This window comes from Coloeus monedula, assembly GCF_965178545.1.
Source record: "Coloeus monedula genome assembly, chromosome: 34".
In the NCBI taxonomy this organism is placed as follows: Eukaryota; Metazoa; Chordata; class Aves; order Passeriformes; family Corvidae; genus Coloeus; species Coloeus monedula.
Window position 1 is genome coordinate 1,212,726 of NC_138814.1, and position 14,465 is coordinate 1,227,190.

A 14,465-nucleotide genomic window follows, 5' to 3' on the forward strand; every position below is an offset into this window, starting at 1 on the left:
CCCATGGGCTCACCCAGGGCCTTGCACACTCATTGCCCACCTGTGCAAGGGTCTCAGGGGCCTTGCACACTCATTGAAATCCCTCGGAAGGGTTTGCACGCCCCTTGCACACTCGTTCCACACCCATGGGCACCCACCCTGGGCCCTTGCACACCCCTTGCACACCCATTGCACGCTCATTGCAAACCCGTGCAAGGGTCTCGGGGCCTTGCACACTCATTGAAACCCCTCGGAAGGGTTTGCACGCCCCTTGCACACTCCTTGCACACTCATGGGCCCACCCTGGAGCCTTGCACACTCATTGCACACCCATGGGCACCCACCCTGGGGCCTTGCACACTCATTGCACACTCGCTGAAACCCCTGTGTAAGGCTCTCACGGGCCTTGCACGCTCATTGCACACTCATAGACCCACCCTGGGGCCTTGCACACGCATTGAAACCCCTCGGAAGGGTTTGCACGCTCCTTGCACACTCCTTGCACACGCATGGGCGCCACCCAGGCCTTGCACACTCATCCCAACCCCCCGTGCAAGGGTTGGCACGGGCCTTGCACACTCATTGCACACTCAATGAAACCCCTGTGTAAGGCTCTCACGGGCCTTGCACACTCATTGCACACCCATGGGTGCCCACCCTGGGGCCTTGCACACGCATCAAAACCCCTCTGAAGGGTTTGCACGCTCCTTGCACACTCGTTCCACACCCATGGGCCCTCCCGGGGCCCTTGCACACCCCTTGCACACCCCTTGCACACTCATTGCAAACCCGTGCAAGGGTCTCGGGGCCTTGCACACTCATTGAAACCCCTCGGAAGGGTTTGCAGGCCCCTTGCACACTCCTTGCACACTCATGGGCCCACCCTGGGGCCTTGCACACCCCTTGCACACTCACGGACCCTCCCATGCTCTCGCACGCTCATCACAACCCCCCCGTGCAAGGATTTGCACGGGCCTTGCACACTCATTGAACCCCCCCCGCAGAGGCCCCCCGGGGGCCTTGCACACTCATTGCACACTCATGGACCCACCCAGGGCCTTGCACACTCATTGCACACCTGTGCCAGGCTCTCACGGGCCTTGCACGCTCGCTCATTGCCCACCCCAGCTCTTGCACACTCATCAAAAGCCCCCCCGGCCCTTGCACACTCATCGCCCCTCCCTCAGCACCCAAGATCCCCCCAAAAACCCCCAAAATTCCCCCAAAATCCCCCCAGGACCCCCCAAAATCCCTCCAGGACCCCCAAAACACCCCCAAATCCCCCCCAAAATCCCCCCAGGACCCCCCAAATCCCCCAAAATTCCCCCAAACGCCACCAGGACCCCTCAAAATTCCCCCAAAATCCCTCCAGGACCCCTCAAAATCTCCCCAGGACCCCCCAAATTCCCCCAAAATCTCCCCAGGATCCCCCAAAACACCCCCAGGACCTCTCAAAATCTCCCCAGGACCCCCCAAATTGCCCCAAGACCCCCAAAATTCCCCCAAACACCCCCAGGACCCCTCACAATTCCCCCAAAATCCCTCCAGGACCCCCCAAATCCCCAGGACCCCCCCAAACACCCCCAGGACCCCCCCAAAAATGCCCCCCAAATTCCCCCAAAATCCCCCCAGGACCCCCCAAAATTCCCCCAAAATCCCTCCAGGACCCCCCAAATCCCCCCCAAAACCCCCCCAAGACTCCCCACATCCCCCCAGGACTCCCCAAATCCCCCCAAAATTCCCCCAAACACCACCAGGACCCCCCAAATCCCCCCCAAAACCCCCCAAGACTCCCCAAATCCTCCCAGGACCCCCCAAATCCCCCCCAAAAATCCTCCCCAACCCCCCCTCACCCCCGCCCATCCCCACCCCCATGGGATCCCCTCCCCCCCCCCCACCCATGGGACCCCTCCCCAACCTTCTCCCCTCCCCCTCCCCCCAGACTTCGACCCTTCCTCGACCACCGAGAAGAAGAGGACGGTCTATCAGATGGCCCTCAGTCAGTGGGGAGGGGGCTCGGGGGGCTTTTGGGGGGTCCTGGGGGGTCCTGGAGGGGTTTTGGGGGGTCCTGGGGAGTCCTGGGGGTTTCTGGGGGGATCTAGGGGGGATTTGAGGGGGTCCTGGGGGGGTTTTGGGGGCATTTGAGGGGGTCCTGGGGGATCCCGGGGGGCTTTTGAGGGGGTCCTGGAGGGTCCTGGAGGGGTTTTGGGGGGTCCTTGAGGGGTTTGAGGGGGTCCTGGGGGGATCTAGGAGGAATTTGAGGGGGTCCTGGGGGGCTTTTGGGGGGTCCTGGGGGGGTCCTGGGGACTCCTGGGGGGTCCTGGAGGGCTTTTGGGGATCCTGGAGGGTCCTCGGGGCTCCTGGAGGGGTTTTGGGGGGGTCCTTGAGGGGTTTGAGGGGGTCCTGGGGGGGTTTTGGGGGCATTTGAGGGGGTCCTGGGGGGTCCCGGGGGGCTTTTGGGGGGTCCTGGAGGGGTTTTGGGGGGGTCCTGGGGGGAGTTTTGGGGAGTCCTGGAGGTTCCTGGGGGGATCGAGGGGGGATTTGAGGGGGTCCTGGGGGAATTTTGGGGGGTCTTGGGGGGTCCTGGAGGGGTTTTGGGGGGTCCTGGGGGGATTTTGGGGGGGTCCTGGGGGGGTCCTGGGGGATCCTGGGGGGTCCTGGAGGGGTTTTGGGGGGATCCTTGAGGGGTTTGAGGGGGTCCTGGGGGGGGTGGGGGGGAGTCCTGGGGGTTTCTGGGGGGATCGAGGGGGGATTTGAGGGGGTCCTGGGGGAATTTTGGGGGGTCCTGGGGAGGTCCTGGAGGGGTTTAGGGGGTCCTGGGGGGATTTTGGGGGGGTCCTGGAGGGGTTTTGGGGGGTCCTGGGGGGTCCTGGGGGGATCTAGGGGGGATTTGAGGGGGTCCTGGGGGGATTTTGGGGGGGTCCTGGAGGGGTTTTGGGGGGTCCTGGGGGGTGCTGGGGGGATCTAGGGGGGATTTGAGGGGGTTCTGGGGGGATTTTGGGGGGGTCCTGGGGGGCTCCTGGGACTCCTGGGGGAGGTTTGGGGGGTCCTGGGGGGTCTTTGGGGGGTTTGAGGGGGTCCTGGGGGTCTCCTGGAGGGGTTTTGGGGGGTCCTGGGGGGATTTTGGGGGGTCCTGGGGGGGTTTTGGGAGGTCCTGGGGGGATTTTGGGGGGTCCTGGGGGGTCCTGGAGGGGTCTTGGGGTGTGTGAGGGGTTTTGGGGGCATTTGGGGGGGGTTCCGAGGGGTTTTTGGGTTTTTTTGGGGGGGTCCCGAGGGGTCTTTGAGGTTTTTTTGGGGGGGGGTCCCGAGGGGTTTTTTGGGGTCTTTGAGGGCGTCCTGGGGTTTTTTTTGGGGGGGTCCCGGGGGTCTTTGAGGTTTTTTGGGGGGGTCCCGAGGGGTCTTTGAGGTTTTTTGGGGGGGGGTCCCGGGGGTCTTTGCGGTTTTTTTGGGGGGGTCCCGAGGGGTTTTTTTTGGTGGGGGTTCCGAGGGGTTTTTGGGTTTTTTTTGGGGGGGGGTCCCGAGGGGATTTTGGGTTTTTTTTGGGGGGGGGGTTCCGAGGGGTTTTTGGGTTTTTTTGGGGGGGGTCCCGGGGGTCTTTGGAGTTTTTTGGGGGGGGGGTCCCGAGGGGTCTTTGAGGTTTTTTTGGGGGGGTCCCGGGGGTCTTTGGAGTTTTTTGGGGGGGGGGTCCCGAGGGGTCTTTGAGGTTTTTTGGGGGGGGTCCCGAGGGTTTTTTTTTGGGGGGGTCCCAGGGGTCTTTGAGGTTTTTTTTGGGGGGGGTCCCGGGGGTCTTTGGAGTTTTTTGGGGGGGGGGGTCCCGAGGGGTTTTTGAGGTTTTTTTGGGGGGGGTCCCAGGGGTCTTTGAGGGTTTTTTTGGGGGGGTCTTTGGAGTCTTTGCGGTTTTTTTGGGGGGGTCCCGAGGGGTTTTTTTTGGTGGGGGTTCCGAGGGGTTTTTGGGTTTTTTTGGGGGGGGTCCCGAGGGGTTTTTTGGGGTCTTTGAGGGCGTCCTGGGGTTTTTTTGGGGGGGGTCCCAGGGGTCTTTGAGGTTTTTTTTTGGGGGGGGGGGGTCCCGAGGGTTTTTTTGGGGAGCTCCAGGGTCGGATCTTTATTGTGGGTGGGGGTCCCTGGGGAGGGGGTGGGGTGGGTTTGGGGGGGTTTTCTCTGTCTGGGGGGGGGATTTTGAGGGATTTGGGGGGGGGGGGATCCTGAGACCCCTCCCCAAATTCCAACCCCCCCCCCCAGATAAACTGGACGAGATTTTGGCCGCGGCCCAGCAGAGCATCAGCGCGGGGGAGGGGCCGGGGGCACCCCTGGGACCCCCCCTGGGCAAGGGGGGGCGACCCCCCAAAGGCTTCTTCGGGCCCGAGGTGCGACCCCCGGGGGGCTCCCCAAAAAAAAATAAATTGGGGGGGGGGATTTGGGGGGAAATTGGGGGGAAATTGGGGGGAAAATGGGTGAAAATTGGGGGGAAATTGGGGGGAAATTGGGGAAAATTTGGGCGAAATTTGGGTGAAAATGGGGTGAAAATTGGGTAAAAATTGGGTGAAGTTTGGGGGAAAATTGGGGGAAATTGGGGGGAATTGGGGGGAATTTGGGAAAATTGGGGAAAATTGGGGAAATTGGGGGAAATTGGGGGGAAAATTGGGAGGAAATTGGGGGGAAAATGGGAGGAAATTGGGGGAAAATTGGGGGAAATTGGGGGGGAAATTGGGGAAAATTGGGGGAAATTGAGGGAAATTGAGGGAAATTGGGGGAAATTTGGGGAAATTGGGAGGAAATTGGGGGAAAATTGGGTAAAAATGGGTGAAAATTGGGGGGAAATTGGGGGGAAATTGGGGGAAATTTGGGGAAATTGGGTAAAAATTGGGGGGAATTGGGGGAAAATTGGGGAAAATTTGGGCGAAATTTGGGTGAAATTTGGGTGAAATTTGGGTGAAAATGGGGTGAAAATTGGGTCAAAATTGGGTGAAGTTTGGGGGAAAATTGGGGGGAAATTGGGGGGAATTGGGGGGAATTGGGGGGGAATTGGGGAAATTGGGGGAAATTGGGGGAAATTTGGGGAAATTGGGGGGGAAATTGGGGGGAAATTGGGGGAAAATTGGGGGAAAAATGGGTGAAAATTGGGGGGAAATTGGGGAAAATTGGGGAAATTGGGGGGGAATTGGGAGGAAATTGGGGGAAAATTGGGGGGAAATTGGGAGGAATTGGGGAAAATTTGGGCGAAATTTGGGTGAAATTTGGGTGAAAATGGGGTGAAAATTGGGTAAAAATTGGGTGAAGTTTGGGGGAAAATTGGGGGGAAATTGGGGGGAATTGGGGGGAATTTGGGAAAATTGGGGAAAATTGGGGGAAATTGGGGGAAATTTGGGGAAATTGGGGGGGAAATTGGGGTGAATTGGGGGAAATTGGGGAAAATTGGGGGGAATTGGGGAAAATTGGGGGGAATTGGGGGGAAATTGGGGGGGAAATGGGTGAAAATTGGGTAAACTTTGGGTAAAAACTGGGTGAAATTTGAGTAAAATTTGGGCAAAAATGGGGTGAACATTGGGTGAAATTTGGGTAAAAATTGGATGAAATTTGGGTGACATTTGGGCGAAAATTGGGGGAAATTGGGGGGAAATTGGGTAAAAATTGGGGGGAAATTTGGGTGACATTTGGGTGAAAATTGGGTAAAATTTAGGTAAAAATTGGGTGAAAATTGGGAAAAAATGGGTAAAATTTGGGTACAATTTGGGAGAAATTTGGGCAAAATTTGGGTAAAAATTGGGGGAAAATTGGGGGGAAAACGGGTGAAAATTGTGGGAAAACTGGATAAAATTTGGGTACAATTTGGGAGAAAATTGGGGGAAAATTGGGTAAAGTTTGAGCAAAATTTGGGAAAAATTTGGGAAAAAATGGGTAAAATTTGGGTAAAAATTGGATGAAATTTGGGAGAGAATTTGGCGGAAAATTGGGGGAAAATTGGGGGGAAATTGGGAAAAATTGAGGAAAATTTGGGGGAAATTTGGGTAAAAATTGGGTAAAAACTGGGTGAAATTTGGGTAAAATTTGGGCGAAATTGGGGTTAAAATTGGGTGAAATTTGGGTAAAAATTGGATGAAATTTGTGTGACATTTGGTGAAATTTGGGGGAAATTTGGATGAAATTTGGATAAAAATAGGGTAAAGTTTAGGTGAAAATTGGGCAAAATTTGGGCGAAATTGGGGTAAAAATTGGGTGAAATTTGGGGGAAAATTGGGTAAAAATTGGGTAAAATTTGGATAAAAATGGGGTAAGATTTGGGTAACATTCGGGTGAAAATTGGGTGAAATTTGGGTAAAAATTGGGTGAAAATTGGGTAAAAAATGGGTGAAAATTTGGGGAAAATTGGGTAAAAATTGGATAAGAATTGGGCAAAATTTGGGTAAAATTTGGGTAAAAATTGGGTGAAGATTGGGAAAAAAGGGTAAAATTTGGGTACAATTTGGGTAAAAATTGGATTAAAAATGGGTGAAAATAGGGGAAAATTGGATGAAATTTGGGAGAGAATTTGGGTGAAAATTGGGGAAAAATTGGGGGGAAATTGGGAAAAATTGGGGGGAAATTGGGGGAAAATTGGGGAAAATTGGGGAAAAATTGGGTGAAAATTGGGGGAAATTTGGGTAAAATTTGGGGAAAAAATTGGGGGAAATTTGGGTAAAAATTGGGTAGAAAACTGGGTGAAATTTGGGTAAAATTTGGGTGAAAATTGGGGGAAATTTGGGTGAAAATTGGGTGAAAATTGGGGGAAATTGGGTGAAAATTTGGCTGAAAATTAGGTAAAAATTGGGTGAAATTGGGGGGAAATTTGGTAAAAATTGGGTGAAATTTGGGTGAAGTTTGGGTGAAATTCGGGTAAAAATGGGGTGAAATTTAGGTAAAAATTGGGTGAAAATTGGGTGAAATTTGGGTGAAAATTTGGGGGTGGGGGGGATCCCAAATTATTGGGGGGGGTCTCCATTCTTTTCATGGGGGGGGTTCCCACACTTTTTTGGGGGGGGTTTTGGGGGATCCCTGACTCTGGGGGGGTTTTTGGGGTTCCGGGGGGGTTTTTGGGGGTTCCGGGGGGGGGTTGGGGTTCTGGGGGGGTTTTGGGGGTTTTGGGGGGTTGGGGTTCTGGGGGGTTTTGGGGGTTCCGGGGGGGGGCGTTTTGGGGTTCCGGGGGGGTTTTTGGGGGTTCCGGGGGAGGTTTTGGGGGTCCCTGACCCTGGGGGGGTTTTTGGGGGGTTCCGGGGGGGGGGTTTGGGGTTCTGGGGGGGTTTTTGGGGGTTCCGGGGGGGTTTTTGGGGGTCCCTGACCCTGGGGGGGTTTTTGGGGTTCCGGGGGGTTTTTGGGGGGTTCCGGGGGGGGGGGTTTGGGGTTCCGGGGGGGTTTTTGGGGTTCCGGGGGGGTTTTTGGGGGTCCCTGACCCTCCGCCCCCCCCCAGGGCCCCTTCGAGGCTCACCGGATGGGGGCGGGGGGCTTCGAGCGCCCCTTCCTGCCCGCGGGCCCCCCCCACGGGCTGATGCTGCGCCAGAAATCCATCGGTGGGTGCGGGGGGGGGGGGAGGGGGCTGGGACCCCCTTTTTGGGGGGTTTGGGGACCCCCCCCTCACGTCCTTGAACCCTTTTTTAGGTCCGGACCCCCCCCCCGAACCCCTGCGCCCCCTTTTTGGGGGGGTTTTGCCCCCTCCCCAAACCCCAGGGTCCCAAATTTGGGGATTCCCACCCCCCCCCAGCGCCCCCAAATTGAGTCGGTGGTCCCTGACCCCCCCTCACCCCCAAAAGGGGGGGATCCCAGCCCCCCCAAACCCCAGCGCCCCCTTTTTGGGGGGGTTTTGCCCCCTCCCCAAACCCCACACTCCCAAATTCGGGGGGTTCCCCGCCCCCCCCCAGCACCCCCAAATTGAGTCGGTGGTCCCTGACCCCCCCAAGCCCCCTCCCCAAATCCCCTCACCCCCAAATAGGGTTGGGATCCGCCCCCCCCCCCCCAAACCCCTGCGCCCCCTTTTTGGGTGGGTTCCTCCCCCTCCCCAACCCCCACACTCCCAAATTCAGGGCTTCCCCACCCCCCCCTAAACTTTAATGTCCCCAAATTGAGTCGGTGGTCCCTGACCCCCCCCTTTCCCCCCCCCCCAGGCGCTCCCGAAGAGGACAAACCCTACCTGGCCCCCCCCACGGGCAAATTCAGCCGCAGCCTCTCCGTGCCCGGCTCGGACGAGATCCCCCCGCCCCCCACCACATCCCCCCCGGAGCCCCCTTACACCGCCCCCCCACCCCCCTTGGGTGCCTCCAGCCCTCGGGGGGGGCCCGGGGGGGGTCCCTGGCGCCTCTACAACCTGGGGGGCCGCGGGGGGGGGGTGGGCGCTGGGGGGGGACCCCCGAAGCCGCTGCGCCGCAAGGGCCCCCTGGTCAAGCAGACCAAGGTGGAGGAGGGGGCGCTGGTGGTGGGGGGGGGCGGCGGCGGCGCTGGGGTGGGGGGGGGTCCTGGGGGGGTGGTGGCGGGGGGGGCAGGCGGTGTCGGCGACAAGAGCTCGATCGCGATCCCCACCATCGTGGTCAAAGCCCCCTCCACCAGCAGCTCCGGCCGCAGCAGCCGCGGCAGCAGCGTCGAGGCCGAAGCCGGGGTGGGGGTCGGGGGAGGGGGCGCGGGGGGTGGGGGGGGACCCCCGGAGGGACCCCCGATGGTTGTGGGGGGGGGGGGAGGAGGAGGAGGGGGCACGGGGGGAGGGTCGCCGGGTGTGGGAGGAGGAGGAGGAGGTGGTGGGATGGGTGGGGGAGGGTCTCCTGGGGGTGGGGGTGGTGGGGGGGTGGGCGGGGGTCCCTCGGCGCCCCCCCCCGCGCTGGATTTCACCTCGCAGTTCGGGGCCGCGCTGGTGGGGGCGGCTCGCCGGGAATGGGGGGGGGGTCGGCGCTCCGCGCTCTTCCTCAGCACCGAGGAAGACGAGGAGGGGCTGGGGGGGGGCACGGCGGGGCTGGGGGGGGTCGCCGGCGTGGCTGGGGGGGGGTCGTCGGCCCCCCGGCTGCGCCACTCCAAGAGCATCGACGAGGGGATGTTCGTGGCCGGGGGAGGGGGCGCGGCCGATGCTTTCCCCCCCCCCTCCCGTGGCTACCGGGGGGCCAAGGGCGTTGCCGGGGTGGGGGGTGGTGGGGGTGGGGCTGGGGGGGGGGTGGGCAGCGCCTTCAGCAGCGTGGGGGTCGCGCCCCCTCCCCTGCACCCCGGCTCGGCCACCATACACCCCGGCGCGGCTCCGGTGCATGCCAGTATGAGCCCAGTTCATCCCAGTATGGCCTCGATGCACGGCAGCGCCTCGCTGGGCCACCCCGGCGCCGCTCCGGGCCACCCCGCCATGTCTCCGGTGCATCCCAGTTTGTCGCCGGTGCATCCCAGTTTGTCGCCGGTTCATCCCAGTTTGTCGCCGGTGCATCCCAGTTTGTCGCCGGTTCATCCCAGTTTGTCGCCGGTTCATCCCAGTTTGTCTCCGGTGCGCTCCCCGTCCCCGCTGCCCCCTCCCGCCGCCCCCCCGGGGGGGTGCCGCGTCCTGCCCGCCGCCCCCGGCCCCTTCCCGCTGGGGGGGCTGCACGGGGGTCTCCCAACCCTTCACGGACCCCCCCCCTCCGCCGCCACCGCCGCCCCCTCCCCACTGCACCCCAACCTGGCTGGGGCTGGGGGCGGCGTCAGCGGCCGCTCGCTGCCTCTGGGGGGGATGGGCTCGCTTCACCTTACCGGGACCCCCACCCTCCCCAAGCCGCCCCCTCCCCAAAAACTCCCCGCCCCCCCGGGCAGCCCCCGCCGTTCCAGCCGCCCCCAATCCCCGGCCGAAGCTTGGGGGGCCCCCCCGGCTTTGCAGCCGCCCCCCGAGAGCCGCGTCCGCTTCGCCGACACCGGGGGGCTCCTGGCGCTGCCCCCCCCCGCGCCCTCGGTGGACGGCGACGAGGAGCTGCTGCTGGCCGAGCCGCTGCCCCCCCCGCTCGAGTTCGCCAACAGCTTCGAGGCCACCGAGGGCCCCCCCGTGGGCGACTCGGCCGCTTCCAGCCTGACCTCGTACGACAGCGAGGTGGCCACGCTCACCCAAGCGGGCGGCGGGGGGGGCCCCCACGACCCCCGGCGAGGAGGCGGTGGGGGCGGTGGGGGGGGTGGGACGGCGGTGGTGGTGGGGGGCGTGGGGGGGGGCGCGGGGGGGCCCCCCGAAGGGCCCGAGGTGGTGACGGACTCGGGGATCGAGGAGGTGGACAGCCGCAGCAGCAGCGACCACCCCCCCGAGGCTACCGAGGGACCCCCCCCGTACGGCCCTGGCGAGGGCGGAGAGAGGCGGGCGAGGGGCCGGGGGGGGCTCCGGGGCCGGCCCGAGGTGTGGGACGAGCCCGGCCGGGGGGGGCTCGGAGCCCCCTGGACACGCGCGGGACACGAAGGAGCCTTCGGAGGGGCCGGGAGGCACAGGTGAGGGGGGGAGGGGGGGCTGGGCGGCAGGGGAGGGTGGGGGAGGGGGTGGGGGAGGTGGGATACAGGTGGGGCGGGGGGGGTGGCACCCATCGCACCTGGGACACCGGGGACACCTGGGACACCCATCGCACCTGGGGCACCCATGGCACCCATCTCACCTGTGGCACCCATGGGGCGGGGGCGTGGCACCCATCGCACCTGGGGCAGTCATGGCATCCATCTCACCTGGGACACCCATCCCACCTGGGACACCCATGGCACCCATCGCACCTGGGACACCTGGGACACCTGGGACACCCATGGCACCCATCGCACCTGGGACACCTGGGACACCTGGGACACCCATGGCACCTGGGACACCCATGGCACCCATCACATCGGGGACACCTGGGACACCCATCCCACCTGGGACACCCATGGCACCTGGGACACCTGGGACACCCATCGCACCTGGGACACCCATGGCACCCATCTCACCTGTGGCACCCATGGCACCCATCACACCTGGGACACCTGGGACACCCATCACACCTGGGACACCCATGGGGCGGGGGCGTGGCACCCATCGCACCTGGGGCAGTCATGGCACCCATCTCACCTGGGACACCTGGGACACCCATGGTACCCATCCCACCTGGGACACCCATGGCACCCATCACACCTGGGACACCCATGGCACCTGTGGCACCCATGGCACCCATCGCACCTGTGGCACCCATGGCACCCATCTCACCTGGGACACCCATGGCACCCATCACACCTGTGCCACCCATGGCACCCATCACACCTGGGACACCCATGGCACCTGTGGCACCCATGGCACCCATCGCACCTGGGACACCCATGGCATGGCTGGGGCTGTGTGACACCTGTGCCGCACCTGGCACCCATGGCGTGCATGGCGGGGCATGGCACCTGTGGCACCCAAGGCACTCACGGCACTCCTGACACCTGTGACACCTTTAATGCCTGTGGCACCCATGGCACCTGTGGCACCCGTGGCACCTGTGGCACCCATTGCATGGGTAGGGGGTGCTGACACCTGTGGCACCCGTGGCACACCTGGCACCTGCTGCATGGACTGGGGGATATCGCATGTGTGGCACCCGTGGCACCTGTGGCACACCTGGCACTCCATGCAAGGATTTGGAGTGCATCGCACGTGTGGCACCTGTGGCACCTGTGGCACACCTGGCACCTGCTGCATGGACTGGGGGGTATCGCACGTGTGGCACCCATGGCACCTGTGGCATCTGTGGCACACCTGGCACCTGCTGCATGGATTTGGGGGGGAGGGGAGGTATCGCAGGTGTGGCACCCGTGGCACCTGTGGCACCTGTGGCACACCTGGCACCTGCTGCATGGACTGGGGGATATCGCATGTGTGGCACCCGTGGCACCTGTGGCACACCTGGCACCCATCGATCCCGGCACCTGTGGCACCTGTGGCACCTGTGGCATGGATTTGGGCGCGCATCGCACCCGTGGCACCCATCACACCTGTGACACCCATCACACCGGTGGCACCCATCACACCTGTGGCACCCATCACACCTGTGACACCCATCACACCTGTGACACCCACCGGTGACACCCATCACACCTGTGACACCCATCGCACCTGTGGCACCCATCACACCTGTGACACCCATCACACCTGCGGCACCCATCACACCTGGCACCCATCACACCTGTGACACCCATCACACCTGCGGCACCCATCACACCTGTGGCACCCATCACACCTGTGACACCCACCACACCTGTGACACCCATCGCACCTGTGACACCCACCGGTGACACCCATCACACCTGTGACACCCATCACACCTGTGACACCCATCACACCTGTGACACCCATCGCACCTGTGGCACCCATCACACCTGTGACACCCATCACACCTGTGACACCCATCGCACCTGTGACACCCATCGCACCTGTGACACCCATCACACCTGTGACACCCACCACACCTGTGACACCCATCGCACCTGTGACACCCATCACACCTGCGGCACCCATCACACCTGCGGCACCCATCACACCTGTGACACCCATCACACCTGTGACACCCATCACACCTGTGACCCTCATCACACCTGTGACACCCACCTGTGGCACCCATCACACCTGTGACACCCATCACACCTGCGGCACCCATCACACCTGGGACACCCACCTGTGACACCCACCTGTGACACCCATCACACCTGTGACACCCACCTGTGACACCCATCGCACCTGTGACACCCACCACACCTGGGACACCCATCACACCTGTGACACCCATCACACCTGCGGCACCCATCACACCCGTGACCCCCATCACACCTGGCACCCACCACACCTGTGACACCCATCACACCTGTGACACCCATCACACCTGTGACACCCATCGCACCTGTGACACCCATCGCACCTGTGGCACCCATCACACCTGTGACACCCATCACACCTGTGACACCCATCACACCTGTGACACCCACCACACCGGTGACACCCATCACACCGGTGACACCCACCTGTCACACCCACCTGTGACACCCATCACACCTGCGGCACCCACCACCCCTGGCCCCCACCACCCCCATCTCACCTGCACCCATCCCACCTGCGTCACCTCCTGGGTGGATTCGGGTGGGCACCGCACCCACGCCGGGCATTGAGGGGGGGGGGGGGGTGGTCCTGGGCTGTTCTTTGAGGTGGGGGATGGGTGACCGGCCCCTCCCCCACCCCCCTAACCCCTCCCCCTCCCCCCACAGGCTCCCGGACGCCACGGGCCCCCCTCCCCCCTCGGCATCCTCCAAGCCCCCCCCCACGGCCGCTCTCTTCCCGCACTGGCCCCCCCCCAAACCCCCCGCGGGGGTGGGCGTGGGGGTCGGGGGGGACCTGGACGTGCGCCCCCCCCTCCGCCGCGCCCCCAGCCCGGCTCCCCCCCCCTCGGAGCGCCGCGGGAGCCCCGCCCCCCGCCCGGCTTCCTTGCCCACCTTACCCGCGGCTCACCTTTACGGTGGCTACCTGGAGCTACGAGGTGGCCCCGCCGGCTTCTCCGACGCTTCGCCGGCTCGTTCTTTATCCCCTCCGCGAGCCGTAGCCCCCGGCAAACCTTTCGGGGCCAAACCTTTGGCTTTTTGGAGCAAATTCGACGTGGCGGACTGGTTGGAGTCGCTGAACCTGGGCGAGCATCGCGCTCGCTTCCTGCACAACGAGATCGACGGCACTCACCTGCCCGCGCTCACCAAGGAGGATTACATCGACCTGGGCGTCACCCGCGTCGGGCACCGCATGAACATCGACCGTGCCCTCCGCCTCTTCCTCGAGAGGTGATGGAGCTGGGGGGCGGCGGGGAGAGCTCCGGGGAGAGCCCCGGGGAGAGCCCCGGGGAGAGCCCCGAGGGCCGCGGGGAGCAGCGGCGGGAGCGGCCCGGGAGAGCGGCGGGGATGCGGCGGCTGGGGGGGGACGGAGGAGGAGGAGGAGGAGGAGGAGGAGAGGGTGAGGGGGGATGTGAGTGTGCGAGGGGGTGCGGGTGTGCAAGGGGATTTCGGTGTGTGGTGGGATCTGGGTGTGCAACGGGATCCGGGTGTGAATTGGGGGCCGGGTGTGCAATGGGATCTGGGTGTGTGGTGGGATCTCGGTGTGCAACGGGATCCGAGTGTGCAACGGGATCCGAGTGTGAATTGGGGGCCGGGTGTGCAACGGGATCCGAGTGTGAATTGGGGGCCGGGTGTGCAACGGGATCTCAGTGTGCAACGCGATCCGAGTGTGCAACGGGATCTCAGTGTGCAACGGGATCCGGGTGTGCAACGGGATCCGTGTGTGCAACGGGATGTGAGTGTGAATTGGGGGCCGGGTGTGCAATGGGATCTCGGTGTGCAACGGGATCCGAGTGTGAATTGGGGGCCGGGTGTGCAATGGGATCTCAGTGTGCAACGAGATCCGAGTGTGAATTGGGATCCGAGTGTGCAACAGGATCCAGGTGGGAATTGGGATCCAAGTGTGCAACAGGATCCGGGTGTGCAGTGGGATCCGGGTGTGAATTGGGATCCGA

General features: G+C 62.6%; 1 protein-coding gene across 1 annotated transcript in view; it reads left to right on the forward strand.

The window, feature by feature from the left end:
• Positions 1–13,744, forward strand: part of SHANK1 (SH3 and multiple ankyrin repeat domains 1) — a gene marked incomplete at both ends in the record, with an annotated part of 94,406 nt that extends 80,662 nt beyond the window's left edge. Inside the window, 7 exons of the mRNA XM_082299858.1 lie at positions 1,922–1,978; positions 4,219–4,343; positions 7,421–7,520; positions 8,112–8,227; positions 8,504–9,331; positions 9,824–10,413; positions 13,180–13,744. Of these exons, the coding sequence (XP_082155984.1) occupies positions 1,922–1,978; positions 4,219–4,343; positions 7,421–7,520; positions 8,112–8,227; positions 8,504–9,331; positions 9,824–10,413; positions 13,180–13,744 (2,381 nt within the window). The remainder of the gene's footprint in view (positions 1–1,921; positions 1,979–4,218; positions 4,344–7,420; positions 7,521–8,111; positions 8,228–8,503; positions 9,332–9,823; positions 10,414–13,179) is intronic.
• Between the last annotated feature and the right edge of the window lie 721 nt (positions 13,745–14,465).